Source organism: Ailuropoda melanoleuca, chromosome 8, assembly GCF_002007445.2.
Source record: "Ailuropoda melanoleuca isolate Jingjing chromosome 8, ASM200744v2, whole genome shotgun sequence".
Classification (NCBI taxonomy): domain Eukaryota; kingdom Metazoa; phylum Chordata; class Mammalia; order Carnivora; family Ursidae; genus Ailuropoda; species Ailuropoda melanoleuca.
In genome coordinates, this window is record NC_048225.1 from 76,036,955 (window position 1) to 76,054,404 (window position 17,450).

At 39.1% G+C, this 17,450-nt stretch overlaps 1 protein-coding gene across 9 annotated transcripts in view; it reads left to right on the forward strand.

The window, feature by feature from the left end:
• DNM3 (dynamin 3) overlaps nucleotides 1-17,450 on the forward strand; it is a 532,818-nt gene that overhangs the window by 198,570 nt on the left and 316,798 nt on the right. For all 9 annotated transcript variants that reach the window (XM_034666734.1, XM_034666737.1, XM_034666735.1 and 6 more), the window contains exons 10-11: nucleotides 2,052-2,190; nucleotides 16,845-16,931. In XM_034666734.1, coding sequence (XP_034522625.1) covers nucleotides 2,052-2,190; nucleotides 16,845-16,931 — 226 coding nt within the window. The remainder of the gene's footprint in view (nucleotides 1-2,051; nucleotides 2,191-16,844; nucleotides 16,932-17,450) is intronic.

Here is a 17,450-nt window from a genome sequence, read left to right on the forward strand (position 1 = left end):
TGTAGAAACTGTGTCTTGCTCTTGAGCTGGGCGGAGCTAGTATTCAAACATGTCAATCTGATAAGTGCAGTGAAACCAAATCACATTTTTTGGGTCATGAAGTATTTTTATATATGTACTTACTTTACCGTTAAAGTAAAATACAGTACTTTTACTTGGCTTTTAAAACTTCTTATCAGATGCATTTTTGCTGAACATAACTGCAAAAGCTCAGTAACTCAGTTTTGAAGCTTTCTGATTTACATGCATACCAAAAGAAGAAATTGGTTATTATTTATTATTCTGGAATTAATTTGCCTATAAGATGATAAGAAGTGTACAGTGTCCTAAGAATAAGACATACTCGTGGCATGATTACTTAGGCTTTTAAATACACTTAATTTGAAAAGTTTTGTTTCCAACAGATTGGTAGATATTTGAATAACAGAAGCCATCTTTGTCCACTGCAGACCTAATTGTCCTTTGTTTTGCAAGCACTGTGTGCCCGTAAATAGCAAGGGAGGAAGACAGTCCTTGTGGGGCAAACAAAGATAAATGCAGTAATGACCTTTCTACCAGGGTAGTTAACAGGACTCTGTGTGCTCAGACCACTGCAATGCAAAATAGGATGTTGGGGGTCAGAGAAGGAAGACCTTGTCAGGGGCAAGACTGGAGAATGTGAGCTGGAGGAAGTGGTTGCTTTTGATCTGGGCTTTGAAGCACAGGTGGGACTTGGACAGGCTGGAAGTGTGGGGAGGGCGAAGTGAACCTCATGGATGGAGGCAAAGACAGAAAACGTTAGTATGAGTGTGTTTGTGGAAAGGCCAATGGTTGGGTTTGGCTGAAACTTAGGGTGCATGAAAAGGAGGAGGCAAATAACTGAAACGGAAGATTAGGGTCAGACAGGGAAATTTTTAATGTTAGACCAAACAGTGTGGATTTTATTCTGGTCCAACGTGGAGAAACTTCAAATTATAGTATAGTATGATCACTGCAGTTAGAAAGAGAGGCGAGCGTAGGGTGCTAAAGTAAATGATTAGAAGGGACCAGAATAAAGCTGCTGTGGGAAGTGTGGAAGAAATTTCCCAAAAGACGCACCGCAGAATTGAGTGGTGAAGGAGGAGAAGTTAAAGAAATGAGAAGAGGGAGCGAGGAGGGCCTGGGAATGGGGAGGACCAAGCACCAGCACCTGGCCCCTGCAGGGCTTTGGGCGTGATGATACTCAGGGTTCAGGGTCCCTCTTCTGGTAGCTTTTCTACATTGGCCTTTTATTTAGATGTAATCATTTTTTCACTTTTTATCACACACACACACATAAACACACAGACACAGACACACACACACGCACACACACACACACACCTGCTTTCCTGCTCTCCTGCACAGCATGAGGAAAACATCGTTATGATACGAATTTGAATTAATTACAGCCAAGTGAAAGATACTTGCTATTTTGTTTATCATTTGTTTTTTTTGTAAACTCACAATTTAAGCATCCTGGGTCCCAAGCTACTTCTACTTAACTGCTTTTTCCTCCAGCACCCCAGGACCTCAGACTGGGAACCACTGAACTTGTTATAATACAGCTCTCCTGGAAAGAATAGACTGCATAGTCAGGAACACTACTATTTTAGTGTTGGCAAAATGAGGATTATTTTCTGCTCTATGAAGGACAAGAGGGGGTTGCTTTTGGAATATTTTGGACAGAAATGGAAATTTAGGACACCATTTTTATCATAGCATTGCTTTTTAAAAACAGTGAGAAACAGTGAGAAAAGATGAATTACAGTTAAGCATTAGTTACAGGTCATATTTTTCTGATCCGTGAAAACATTTTGGGAACTGTTTTTAGGTAATGGTAATCATCTATAGAATGAAATTTATTATGGAATAGTAGTAGTGAAGATATTGTTACAAATAATACTATTGATAGAATAAATCACTATGTAACTTTTAAACTTGGGTATTACATGCTTGCTGTAGGTGACACGTCAATTAAAAACTTCATCAAAAAAGTATTGGATATTACTTAATTTAAAAAAATCTAATGTTCTGCTCTTTCTTTTATTCAGGACAGGGTTGTTTACTCCAGATATGGCATTTGAAGCAATAGTCAAAAAGCAAATTGTAAAGCTGAAAGGACCCTCCTTGAAGAGTGTAGACCTGGTTATACAAGAATTAATCAACACTGTCAAGAAGTGTACCAAAAAAGTAAGTTTGAATTATTTAACTTTCCAACAATTAACTTTTGGTTTACCCATATTTCCTACCCTGCTACGTGCCTCTCTTTCCCTGACCTCTCACTTTGTTGTAAAGGTAGTGTGTTTGCCCAAGGGGAAGGATTGTGAAAAGTATTGAGTGGGAATTGCTTTCATGGCAGATGGGCAGGGATATTGTCTGTCTATTGTCTTCTTCCATGCCAAACAGGGTTGCTTAAACCAGAAAGAGTATTTTAGTCAGCTAGTTTTCTCCTTATTGTCTAAAACAGGTAAATATCACTTTATAACAATTACGTGAATGCCCTAAACTAGTTTTCCTTATGGTGTATGGATGGGGATAATTGTCAGGGGAAGGGAATCATTGACATGGTGTATATCAGTAAAAAAAATTCTTCGAAATTTTAAATGAATTACATTTGAATTTGACCTTCTGCGAAGCAGTGGCGTGGTGTAGTAGTAAAGACCCCAGACTCTCAAGTCCAGTTACCTAGATTCAAATCCTGGCTCTGCTACTTACTTTCTACGGGACCTGGAGTATCAAATGTAATCCCTTATTGTCTTGTAAATTTCTGTGAAAAGAGGATGAAAATAGTAACAATACTACCTCCATGGGAATTAAACAAGATGATGCCTCAAACCCATGGGACGTCTAACACATTGAATAACCATAGCAAGTGGTCAGGAAATGGTGGCTAGTCTATAACTGGCCATTTCAGTTAGCATCTAATATTCTCTACTTTGTGATGTTTATTGAATCTATAATGTAGAGTAGTGGGGGAGAGATTTCCCCCGTGGGGGACTCCTCACTGAGGAACATGGAGGAATTGTGCTGGATTCCATCCATTCTGTGGGGGCATGAAAGGGGTACCCTGTGTTAGAAACTGTAATAGGGAGTTAGTGATGATGTTTAGGGTAGGGCGGGCCTAGCTCCCTGGTAGTTAACACTGGTACTTATTTCTTGAAAGTGTAGATTGTTCTGGTTGTAGGTTTTGTTACCCTTCCCTTTCAGTATGGTTACTATGAGTAACCTCCCTAAGGAACCAGTGGGAAGTAAGGGAGATAGAGAATGTAGATGAATATGGTTTCCGGTTACCTGGCAGAAAAATTCAGATGAAGAAAGATGAAATAAGATGAAAGTAGTAAAAGAGGAGAGCCAGCTAAATCCCTAGATGCCAATGTTAAAAGAAAAGGAGATGAGGGGGAAATAGCTTGGGGCCCAGAAGTGGCTGTGGAGCTTCAGACTTTTTCTCTAGACCTCTCCTTCTTCTACTACCTTGTTACTTAATGTCCTAGTTTCTTTCCTCCAAAGTGAGAAAAGCCATAAGAGTTAAGGGACTGAGGAAAGGGAAGAGGATACACATGGAGAAGAAGAAAAAAAAAAACAATCTTTATACCAGCTCTCCATTTGAAAACTTGAAGCCCATTGATGATACTTCACATTCCTATTTGTCCTTGCCTATATCTCAACATGCAGTCATTCTTGTCACCTGTATAGTTAAAGCTCTCCTCATTGGCCACCTCGTAAGTGACACCGAATTAACTGATGCTGCCTTCTCTGTTAACCACAGGAATGCCACCCTCAGCACATAGAAATTTTCAGACAGAAGCTTCCCTTGAGATTGCCCATGTGTTCCTGTTCCCACCAGGAAATCTGTCTTTTTTTTCAAGGGCCCATTGTGTTGTGTTTGTCCTCAAGCCTGTTTAGTCGGTTGTATTTCTTATTTTAATCATGTAGTTGAAATGAAGAGCAAATGAACTGATGAAACACAGAAAAGACTAAGTTTTGTTTCTATAAACACAGCTTTGGAGAGACTTGATAAACATTAGCTATAGAAGTTTGTTGTTGACGAGGTGTAGGCAGGACAATGCTGAAAGAAGGTGGGGAGAGCTATAAAAATCTAGATGGGTTCTGCATTCAGATTATTTCACAAGTGTCTTCAGATTCTCCCTCCACTTTAAAGAAAGCCAAACTGGAAATCATAGATGAAAGATGTGGTTTATGTAAGACAGAAGATGCATAACTCCAATCAGCAGATCCAAATGCAGGGAACAGGCCTTGGCCTTACATCAGAAGATTGGCACATGTGTGTACATTTATGTTTTAAGTTATATAGAGTGTTTATGGTATGTATGAATCATTTTTTTTTTTTTTTATCATTTCCCATTGTATCCAACTTGCAGGAAAACCAACAGTCAGTCCTGATGGCATGGGAAGAGACAGCTTGTTCCTGGACACTTTTTGGCTTCTATTCTTTTGCTCTCCACCCTTTGAACCTCCCTTTTTCATTATGCTCTCTGGATCAATGGTAGTTATATATTTGTACTGTCTTCTCAAAACACTGTATATTTTGTCTTAAATAAACCCCACTTTCTCCCTGAGATTATTGCTTATCCTGCAGCTCTCTTCACTGAAGAATATTTATTGGCTCAAACCCAAAGAATCTAAGGGCCTGCATCGGGCTTGACCTCTGCCTACTTCTCCTTCTGTGACTTCCAAACATTATGCCTTCAATGTCCTGGAAATTCTTCAGGAAAGGCCCCAGTGGTACCAGTTCTGCTTTTCCCTTCTATTCACTGTCACCATCACATCCTAGTCACTCCCTTGCATTTGTCAAGATATTTAGAATCTCACTTACATTTTTCCTCTTCATCCTAAATTCACCTTCAGCTTGGATGATTTCAGTAGAGATCCATGTAGAGATGGTGTCCAACACCCAACAACTACTGTTCTTTGAGACCTTTGACTCCAGTGTCTCTCCATTTATTCCGTACTAGTATGATACTTCCATGACCTCTTGTGGTCCTTGTCATCATTGACAAATGTTCTACCAAGAGATCCTTCAGAAATTTCAAACTGTATATCTAAGGTTTTCAGGATGGTGATCACCCCTCCTAACTTTTTTAGGTTTTAAGTCAGTTAGAAAATTGGGAGAAAAGCTTAGAGGAGGATTGAAATTTAGTATCCACTTTGCTGCTGATAAATCTAGATTGGAAATGTGTCTGGGACTTGCTGCTGAAGTGGGAGCCTCCTGATACTTCCTCTTCTGACAGTAAAACTTAAAGCCCACAGTGGTGGAGAGAGTTAAATGTGCATGCATATGAAATACAGAGCATTTTGGTTTGCCTTCCATCTGTGGGAATGTAAGCCAGTAAATGTCAGAGAGCCCCATCTGAGCGGTGACTTAGTACACCTACCCGACCCAATAGAGAGCTGAGGACTGATGCAGGTCAGGTTCTCACCATCTTACCAGTCAATGTGTCTTTTTTTTCTCCCCCTCTTTTTTTCTGTGAGCTGGAGAAAACAATAGAAGTTTCTTCAGTAGGACTTCCCCGAGAGGGCAGAAGTATTGATGAAAAGTTCTTACTTTATCAATGAGGCATGAAAGGTGCTGTGGAGGAGGCAGTGAGGGAGCAATTCTTCCCTATGCCTAGTAGTCTGTCACAAGCTCCTACCCTTCCAGCTCTCTCTCTCTCTCCTGTGCTCTCCCTATAACCACTCTCTGCTCATCAATTTCATTCTTATTTTAAGTAACGATTTCACAGAGAAAATAGGGGCCATAAGTGGGAACATTAATTTCGCAAACTAACTGGTATTCCCAACCCTGCCCCTCCTTCCCTCTGTCTCTGTTGATGTGGTTTCCCTTACCGGGGCTGGGCTCCTATCTGTACTCTCACCCTCTTAAGGGACTTACTCTTTTTTTCTTCTATCTCTTAAATCATCACTTTCTCCATCACATTAAAAAAATATCTAACTTAAAAGCAGCAACAACAATAACAAAAACCTATCTACTACCTTATTCTCTCCTTTTCTTCGTGTGAAACCTTCTTGGGGAAAAAAGTAGTTTACACTTGCTATCTTTATTTTCTTATCTCCAGTTGATCTGTAACTCTCTGAAATGTGGCTTCCATGCCACTACTCTATTGAGTAATTGTGGTAAAGGTCGACCAGAGATCTGATTGCCAAATGCACCGTGCACTCATTCCTGATGCCATAGACCACTCTCTTTTTGAAGCTGACACCCCCTCTCATGGCTGCTCTTCCATCTTTCTCATGATCCCTCCTCTGTCTCCTTTGACATTATCCTTCCTGCCTCTGAACACCAGAGTCACACAGAGCTTGCTCCTGGTTTTCTTCTCTTTTGCTATCCTTTCTTCCTGCGAGATCCTATCTCCCTTGGCTCAGCTACCACTTAAAATGTTGTTGATCCCCAAATCCATAGCGCCAGCTCAGCCTCTGTACTAAAATGGTCGACTCCGCATTCTATCTACTGCCATTACTCTCTTCGAACTTATGGCCCTGGACAGTTGTTTTTTTTTTTTTTTTAACTAAATTACTCCAGTGGCCTCCTAACTGGCTTTTCTACCTCCAGTCTAGCCACCATCAAATTCACCCTCCCCACTGCTAGCAAAGTGGCCCTTCTAAAATACATCTATTTTGCCTGTTCCCTCAAAATTATGCAATGGCTCCTCCTGTCTTGAGAATAAGGTACAAATCATTTACAGTTCCTTCTGGTTTCACATGTGATCCCTGAATATACTTCTTTAGTTACATCTATTGTCACTTCGTGCCTGCTTCAGCCGTTCCAAGTGATTTGCACCATCCTCACGGAATTTTCATGCCTTTACACTTCACACGTGTGATTCTCTTTGTTTAGAATGTCTCCTTTTCCTCTTGTCTTCACCTGCCATCCCCTCCTATTTTTTATGATCTAGCTCAATCGTCATCATTTTCCTAAGAAATCTTCCTGCAGGGCCGCTGGGGGTCCTCTTCTGATCTCCCTCCCTATTCCCTTTTCAGTGCTTTAGTTGGCACCCTATGTTTACTTCTATCATAGCATTTATGATCCTACATTGTGGTTTGTTTGTAATTTATTTGTTTAGGTTAATGTCTCCTCTTGTTGGTTATAAGCTCCTAAAAAAAAAAAAAAAGCTGTGTCTTTTATCTTCTTATTCTTGGCATCTAACATTATGACTAACCCTACAGTGGAGGCATTCTATAAATACTTATTAACAATTTAGATATTCTAAAGTTACCCTGATGCTAAAGAAATATGTACTTGGTTTTAAAAGAATTCCTTTTAAAATAATAAGATTTGAACAGGTTTTCTTTTCCGTATTTTCCTTATTTCTCATTTTGATGTTTTCGACTTTTGCCCTCATTATGTCCACCTCCAAGTTCTTTTACTTTAAAACCAGTCTAATTAAAATCTTTTGCAAAGCAAAATAATCTTAATTAAAGTTGATTATACCAGGACTTTATTACTTGGCGCCTTTTGAACATGAGCCATAGATAACATGATTATGTAATTTATCATCCAACGTAGGATTCTTTTGAGATTGAAAGGGGGAGCTATTAATACATTCATTGGAACAGTAGGAGGAAAGTAAGACTGCTCCAGGCAATCTGAAAGGCATAGTTACTCTAGCTGTATTGTGAATATATATATATATATATATATATATATATATGCACGTATATTCTTAAAACAATATTTTCATTTATAATATTTCTCATGTTGAATGTCTTATGTGTAAAATACTTAATTTTCCCCCTTAAGCCACATAAATAAACATCAGTGAAAAACATGAGATTTATGTTTGTTCAAGTAACAAAACACAAAGCCAGACTTCTAACCTGGGGGAATGCAGTCTTCTCGGGTATTTTCTCACTGTTGTCTCTGGGGCGCTGGAGGACAAGACAAGAACATTAGGGCTTTATGAGCCGTTTGGCTTCACTCCAGGGACATGTCAATTTCAGGATTTTTCTGGTGGGCATCGGCTCTCAGCTGCTTTTCTTTACCCCCAATTCTCCAGTGCATCGTCACAGGGTCCTGAAGTTCTTTCAGGAAGCACTGAGAGGAACATCTTGTTTTTTAAACCACGGTTTAGCAACTGTGCCATTTATTGGCCTCTTGGGAAACCACATTCTTGGATTGCCATCATACCAATTAATTGATTTTTTTTTTTCCCTGCTCAGAAAAAGGAAAAAAAAAAAAGCTTTGCAAGGAAATAGAAAAAATGCCTTGGTTGGCTGTTAGAAATAAAAGGAAAATTTTTTCATTAAAAAGTGCTGTTAGAAGAAATACTGAATTCTGGGGCGCCTGGGTGGCACAGCGGTTAAGCGTCTGCCTTCAGCTCAGGGCGTGATCCCAGCACTATGGGATCGAGCCCCACATCAGGCTCCTCTGCTATGAGCCTGCTTCTTCCTCTCCCACTCCCCCTGCTTGTGTTCCCTCTCTCGCTGTCTGTCTCTATCTCTGTCAAATAAACAAATAAAATCTTTTTAAAAAAAAAAAAGAAGAAGAAATACTGAATTCTGTGGTATGTTAAGTGAGTAAATATCTTGCTCTGGGTACACATACTAATCAAGTGAATCTAAAGTCCTTAGCGTGGCTTTCAAGGTCCTACGTGATCTTACCCCTTTTCATCTCTAGGCTCCTCCCACTTTCCCCTTGGTCCATTCCAGCGACACTGGTCTCCTTGTTTCTTCAACAGGTCAAGGAGAGATGATGGCAGGCCTTTTGTACTTCTCATTCTCAACGTTGGAGATGACCTGCCTCAAGATATTTGTGTGGATCACACCCTTGCTTCTTTTCAAGTCTCTCCTCAAAGGCTGCCTAATCAGAGTCTTTGTTTCTCTGACTTTTCTGTCTATAGTTATACATGCCTCCTTTCAAACACACACACACACACACACACACACACACACACACACACACACACACAAACACTCTTCATCTACTTACCAAGCTTTGTTTTTCTTTGTGGCACATATGACCACATGAAGTATACTATGTGTGTCTTTTGTTTTTCTTGTTGGACAATAAAGGGACTTGGAGAATATAAGCTCCATGGGAGTAGGGACTTGGTTTGTTCAACACTGTATTCACAACCCTAAAACAGCCAGATTTTCAATAATAATTATTGAATGAATGCTTGAAAGAATAAATGAATCATGCCTCATTGATGTGGCGGGTGATGATCAGTTTGACTGCAGTAACCACTTGATTACGTTCCATCAAAGTCTGTAGCAGGATAGCTGCAAAGCATCCTGCTCAAATAGGGCTTTCTTTTAGGTCTGGATGGATCTGTTGTGGTTTCTACTCTGTAAAAAAAGACTTGCATTTCATCTCCTCTAATGGCTAGCTGTCCAGTCTAACGAACTGTGATGTGTTTTGCATAGAATAGATGCCTTACATAACTCAGGTTTCAAATCAGGCTGAACTGATTTGAGCATGAACTTTTCATTGGATGTTATAGGGAACTCAGGCCTGGCACTTGACTTTTAAAGGAGAGGAATTTCACCTTTTTGTTATTGTTACTTGTTTTTAACCCCGACCCCCACTTTTTTTATTGAGCTATAATTGATATATAACATTATATTAGTTCCAGGTATACCACGTAATGATTTGGTATTTGCATATACTGTGAAATGGTAACCACAATGGGCCTAGTTAGCATCCATCTCCACCACCACACATAGTTGAAGAATGTTTTCTTGTGATGAGAACTTCAAAGATCTACCCTCAGCAACTTTCAAATATATGGTCCAGTATTATTAACTATGGTCACCGTGCTGTACATACATTACATCCCTAGGACTTAAATTTATTTTGTAACGGTAAGTTTGGATCTTTTGGCTGTTACCCATCTCACCCGCCCTGGCCCCTGGCAACCACCAATTTGTTCTCGGTGTCTGAGCTCAATTGTTGGTATTGCTTCTTAGATTCCACAAGCTTCTCCAAGTGCGATCATGCAGATTTGTCTTTCTCTGCCTGACTTCTCACTTAGCCCCTGCCCTCAAGGTCCAGCCATGTTGTTACCAAGTATGGGACTGCCTTCTTTTTAATGGCTGAATAATATTCCAGGCTTCTCACCTCTTTGTCTCATAATTCACTAAAGAATTTATGATCTTTATAATTAATTCTTTATTTGTAATTTGCCTTGGCCTCCACTGTTCCCCTTACCTTCTGTTTTGGTTTTTCTTTTCAAACTGCCCATTACTATGTCCACCAGAGATTAACTTGAAAAGAAGGGAAATGAAAATCTGATTATTAACTTCAGGTGTTGTTTTGAGACAGTGTCAACCCCACTCCTGGCCTCCTATATGGGTGTACTCTGAATTAGTGAGGCTGTGTCTTCTGACTACCTTTCAGCTTTATTTCACCTGAGATTAAACTTTTTTTTTTTTTAAGATTTTAGTTATTTGAAAGAGAGACAGAGATACTGACAGAGAGCACAAGCAGGGAGGAGAGGGAGAATCAGGCTCCCAGCTGGTAGCCCGATGAGGGGCTCAATCCCAGCACCCTGGGATCATGACCTCAGCTGAAGGTAGATGCCCAACTGACTGAGCCCCCAGGCGCCCCCGAAGATTGGACTTGTATCTTTATTCCTTAGCATTTGCCTACTAACACTAGAGTTCCCATTTTTCTGCTTAGAAAAATTGTTATGGTGAGAACATACAAACATACCATACATGTTCTTTTATTATATACTTTACCATTTGTAGAAAATATTTAAGGTATAGAGATTTAGGATTTGCTCGCTTGGAGAAGGAGGGCTAGCATATTTCTCTCTCTCTGACCACTTTTCTGAAGGCCACCTCAATGGACCCTGGCTCCCTTCCCCTTCTACCAGCTTCAGTTAGGTCTTCTGAGACTTCCCATATGCCACTCCTAAAATGCAGAACACTCAATAAAAAATTTTCCCATTTTCCCTTGTGCAATTTCTTGACCTCTTTATACTAGAATTGTTTCTCATCTTTGATCACCTTTGTAAATGTGAGTGCTTCTGTTTTTCCTTTTTCATAATAAATGTGTTATTTCATAATAACAAATACATATTTTTTCTCGTTTCTTGAATGAATCCAGCATTATGCTATACATAAATAAGGGAGATTTGTGGGCAGGTTTTAATTCACAGAAATGGAATAAAATTATTGTGTGCTTTAATGAGCAGTAAAATCATTATTGCTACTCAGTCTGTAGTGAGTGGCCAACATTGGGAAGTTTATGGCTTTTGGATCAAAACAGAGCCCATACCTTTAGGTTAGCCAAACCAATCAACTCAAGTCATGTGCATAAAAAAATTTTGTTCTGGTCTTTGGTCTATTTTCTCAATTTATGTTTGGTATGGAACTATGAACAGATGGTACCTAATAACCTGAGTCTTTGCTTAAGGCAGCGAACTAGTTACCCTTGAAGGTGTGGAAATCTTGCCTCATCTTGTGTTTGTTCCAAGAGAAACCTAATAGCATGGCTCTCATGATCTGATTAATCAATGGTTAGTAACTTTTATAAGTGTATAATTTTTGTTTTATTGGCTGGAAAGGCCATTCAAGTGATATTTTTTCCCCTTAGGGAAAAACGTGGTCCATGCTTAAAAGTAAGTTTTTATATTGAGGTGCCACCAAAATAATTAAACACAACCTTAAATGACGCTTAAGATATTGGCTTTTATTAAAACATTTTTTAAAAAATCGGATACTACTTTCTCTCAGACCATAATTAAAATTTTCTCTTAGAATTATATATTTAATGTTTTGCTTCCTAACGTCATATATATTGCATTCTTTCTACATTGAATAGTTCTTATTACTTAAGAGTATTCAGTGAAATTCTAACAATAAGCTGTTTAGAAGTAATTAGGCATTTGGTCGCTCGCTGTCCAGCTCTGTCTGGAAGCTTCACTGTCATGATTAAAGCATCGAATCTTCTGAGGCCTTCTCAGAGCAGGTTTAACCATTTATTTTTTTGTGTTTTCCCTCGATTTTTATAAAATATTTCTCTCTGGTACGACAATTTATCTGTATAGTTAACCTGCCACTCAAGACTAGTTTTTATTTTTTATTTATTTTTTATTTTTTAAATTTATTTTTTTAATGTTTTTTTATTATATTATGTCACCATACAGTACATCCCCGGTTTCCGATGTAAAGTTCGATGATTCATTAGTTGCGTATAACACCCAGTGCACCATGCAATATGTGCCCTCTTTACTACCCATCACCAGTCTATCCCATTCCCCCACCCCCCTCCCCTCTGAGGCCCTCAGTTTGTTTCTCATAGTCCATAGTCTCTCATGTTTCATTCCCCCTTCTGATTACCCCCCCTTTCTTTATCCCTTTCTTCCCCTACCAATCTTCCTAGTTCTTATTTTCCATAGATGAGAGAAATTATATAATTGTCTTTTTCTGCTTGACTTATTTCACTTAGCATTATCTCCTCCAGTGCCGTCCATGTTGCAGCAAATGTTGAGAATTCGTTCTTTCTGATAGCTGAGTAATATTCCATCGTATATATGGACCACAACTTCTTAATCCAGTCACCTGTCGAAGGGCATCGGCTCCTTCCACGATTTAGCTATTGTGGACAATGCTGCTACGAACATTGGGGTGCATATGGCCCAAGACTAGTTTTTAATATCAGGTCGTTTGACAAAAACTGAGCATCAAGCTGGCTTACGGCAGTTGCCCGATGAATCTTTGTTAAATGAATGACAGCCGTGAAACGAATTTAGGAATACAAAATTAATATAACCAATAGTAAAATTTTAATTCTTTGATTCTGTATAGATCAATTTCTAGAATATTTATTCATTCATTTATTTATTTATTTATTTATTAAAGATTTTATTTATTTATTCGACAGAGACAGAGACAGCCAGCGAGAGAGGGAACACAAGCAGGGGGAGTGGGAGAGGAAGAAGCAGGCTCATAGCGGAAGAGCCTGATGTGGGGCTCGATCCCATAACGCCAGGATCACGCCCTGAGCCGAAGGCAGATGCTTAACCGCTGTGGCACCCAGGCGCCTCTAGAATATTTAAATAGTTAATAGGGGAATAAATGCCTAAAGATGGTATCATCTAGATCAATATTATTTTGGCATACATAATTATGATTTTGTTGATTTTGACAAAGTAAATATATTCTTACAACTGCAGCCTTTCAATTCTGTATTCAGAGCCAAAGAGATTGGAAATTATAATAGTTAAAAATGGTTGAGGAAACTGTGCCTTAAATAAGAGACGAGGAAGAGAGGTAAGGAATTGAACTGAGCAATCAGAGTCAGGTATTTTTTAAAACAAAGGAAAGGGTTATGCAAACTGAGCTGGGACTCCCATCAATGAACTATTGAAATGAGTAGCAGGAAGCCTGATCAGAGATCATTCAGAATGTGAGTGGGACATTTGCCTTCTTATCTATATTGTGCGAAGAATTGGGACTGGAGTGTTACACTTGAGAGCCAGCAATTCAAGCCAACATTTTGATTCTTACACTTTTACAGTCTTTCCAGATCAACTAGCTAGATAGAAACCATACCAGCTGCATTCCTGCCTTTCAGCAATGCCAGGCCCTGCACTGCGTTGTGTCCCCTTCAGTCTTTCTCTTCCTTTGCCTCCATGAGGGCCGTTCTTCCAGTGTCGTCTCTTTCCCTTTTGTTCCACTTAGAATTTAGGCTCCTTTACTTTCCAGTTGTCCCAATTATAGGTACAAAGGTATGGCTCTGGTGGGCTCCTTTCCTGGTGAAATTAAGCCCATGGGTAGACAGGAGAAACACACACACACACACACAGACGCAAGATCAATTCTCCTGCCAAGGCCGGTAGATGGGAGGGTTCTTGGATGATTCTACTTCTGGGATATTCTTGCCATTTTGGCCCTTTTTCTGACTCAATGATGGCTGCATACTAGCCTGGGGTCCTTCAGTTATCAAATACTTTTTTTTTCTGAGTAAATATTTATGGTGCCACTCTTTGGTGTTTTAAAAATAACCTTCTGCTCTCATCCATTTTCTAAATGCTGTTGAAGGCGTGCCTCTCCTCCTCAGTAGACCACTATTGCCATGCAGTCACTTTTCTGCAGGGATAGGATTCTGTATTTGTGTGGCTATTGTCAAAAAGCAAAGGTGCACTGTTAGCTTGGGATGCCCTGAGCGCAGAAGACAAACAGTTGCTCTGGCAGCCTAGGGCAGACTAGCGGCTAGGGTCAGATATACCACCCAGGTTTGCACTAGTCAGGAAGAGCGACTGGTATCGACCAGCTATCTCATCTATACTTAGAACTTTTTACAGGCCTCACAAAAAATAACTTACAGTATTCTCAGAGTATAAAAGGGCTTCCGAGATGATAGAACTTTGTTGGAGGATGCTTCCAAGACTTGAAGTGGAAGCTCCATTTGTATCCTGCAGTTATTCACGAAATAAGCTCCCAAATGAGCACACATCTCAGGATCCAGCTTGGGGTCCCAGTAACAGGGTAATGGTTTGGTGATCTCATGAAGAGACACTGGGCTGTGATTTTTGTGGTAACCAAGGCAGCCAGGTTTCTATCCTTTTACCATGATGTTATACAAGCACTCTACAGTCACTGTAGAAAAATTTGGAAAATATAGGGATGTATTTAAACAAAAATGCAAATTATGCATAATCCCATCATTCAAAGAGGTTATGCCTGTTAACATTTTGTGGTATTTATGTAGATCTTTTTTCTGTGTACAGACAGTAGATTTGCAGCTTCAGAAGGTTTAAGATTTATTTGTGATTTGTGATTATGATGGTTTCCATGAGGAATTGCAGTTTGTTGTCTAGCTAAGTCACTGCGTGCATCATGTATACTATAAAGTTTGGTGTGTACAGTGACCTTGTTTGATCATGGAGCAGCCATGCCTCAGGGAAGCCTCGTTCTAACTGCTTAAAAGTTAGGAGAATAGTAGCTGCCACAACATCACTCAAGAATTTTGAGATTTGTAAGGTCTCAGGCTATATCCTTGAAGGATATCAAGGGTATATGGTGGCCTGTGACTATGTGTATGTATGTGTATGCTTATGTGTAATCACATTATATATTTAGCAACCCGATTTTCTTCACTTTTGTCATAAACACTTTACCATGTTACTAGATAATATTTAGGAATTGGATAGAATAAAAAATTAGGTATTGGATATATTTTGGAGTGGCTAATTACATCCCATTAGTGGATCTACCTTAACTTATTTAATATTATTAGAGACTTAAGTGGTTTAAAGAGTTTTGTTTATTCACTTGTCTTATTGCTATTCCAGTGATGCTGTGACGAATGTCCTTACTATTTTATCTCAGAATCCTGTGAAATAATTAGGTCAACAGATATATAAATGGATGGCTTTGAGATTTTTTTGATACATATTGCCAAGTTGCTTTCCAGAAAGATTATTCTCACTGTCACTTCTTCAGCAAGTTTAAGCTGGTAGTTTCGGTGTCCTTGGTCTGTATTAAGGCTTAATTATAGCAGTTTGACAACATGATAGTTAATATCTTTCTTTGTGTTACTTTGATCATTTGTGCAGTTTAATATTTTTCTTCTGCTTATTGATCATTAAATCTCTTTTTTAATAAAATCATATTCTTTTCATCCTGTTTTTATGAGATATTAGTGTTATCCTTATTAATTAGCAAGTGCTTTAAATAAGAATTGGAATTAACCTTTGGCCTGCCCTAAGCCATGAATTTGCACCCTTCTCACCATTCTATTGCTGCCCTCCAAGGCCAAGTTACCCTCATTTTCCACCTGAATTGCTTCAGGAGCCAAAATTCATAGCAGGTCTGCAAGGATCCCCCTGATCTGACCCCTGTTAATCTTTCTAGCTTCGCCATCGGACCATCCTCCTCACTCTCTGGTCTGATCTTCCTTTACTTCTTTTACCATTCATTGTCCCTGTCCCTTATTGCCTTCACACACATTCTCATGCCTAAAAAGCTCCATTTTCCCCATAACTATTCCTGAGCAACTTTACCTAAGCCCTTCTAGGTTAGGCCTCCTTGAACATCCTCATAGCATTCCATTCTTCTTCCTTACATTGAAAACAACTGTGATTAATTCATTCCCTTTTGCAAATTAAAGTTTTGACAATTACCTGCATAATAATGGGATGAGTGATTGAAATGAGTTATTTCTACAATTTTGTCAAAAAGTGTGTACACACAAACACATCTGTTAGGAAAGAATTAAAAAAAATTACTTCCGTGGTTCATGGAATGAATCATTCTCAAGGAGTGGTGGACAAGATGATGGGCTCTGGAGTCTGAGGACTTGGGTTGGAATCGTGGACCCACCAATTCTGAGCGGTTTACTCTTGGGCAAGTTGCTTAACTTCTCTGTGCTTCACATTCTTCCTTTATAAAATGGGGTTAATAATAGAATCTATCTTTTATGATTGTGTGGATTTTGAATAATTCATGAGGTGTTTAGCACACAGACTAGAACATGGTAAGTACTCTATAAATGTGAGTTATTATTATCCTTTTCATCCTCATTTCCATCTTCTTTATCTTTGAATTTTATTAAGTGCCAACTCTGTAGAGCATAATACTAGCTGGTATTTGGGTTCCTGGGTGGTTGTTGTGGTTGTTTTTGGTTTTTTTGGTTTTTTTTTTTTTGTAGGGAATTTCTCTACTGGTTTTAAAGTGTTTCCTATCAGATAATGTAGTTATTTTGATTATAGTTTGTGGAGCCCCCTCTGTTACTCTGCCCTTCTTCTTTAGGATATTTTACTTTTGCTTCCAGATTTGCAATTTGTGCCTTCTGTAAGATAAAATAATTTATCTCTGCTTCTTTTTTGAAGCATAACCTTTTGAGTATTAACACTCAGATCTGTTTCTCTTAACAGCTGGCAAACTTCCCCCGACTCTGTGAGGAAACAGAAAGGATTGTTGCCAACCACATTCGTGAACGAGAAGGGAAGACAAAGGACCAGGTGAGGGGAGGCTTCCTTGGCAGGCAGGGTCCTTGTGGGAAGCGGGAGGTCTCTCCAGAATTGTCTGGTGGTCTCCAACAGTTGGCCTGTCTCTGAATGGAAAAAAGTAGCTGAGAACACAACCACATATGTTTATTTGTACTTATTTATGAGTTTTATCCATGTGTTGCTATGCTAACATCTTGTGTATGTTAAAAATATAAACAAGCATAAAAACTTTAGAAGGATGACATTTCGAAAACAGTAATAGGAGTTCCGTTACTTTTTTCCTCAGTGCCCCATGGATCATCATGTAGACCCCTAGCATGTACGCACCCCACTTTGAAAACCAAGAATCCAGAAACACACCACATTTTTTCTTTAAGCAGGGGTTCTTTAATGGGCCCACAGATGGGTATCAGGATGTTCATAAATTCCAAAAATGTTATGCACAATGTTTGGTGTTTGTGATTTTTTTTTTGAGGTCCTTATCCATGGAACCTATGATTGGAAAACAAAATGTTTAACAACTGCTTTTTA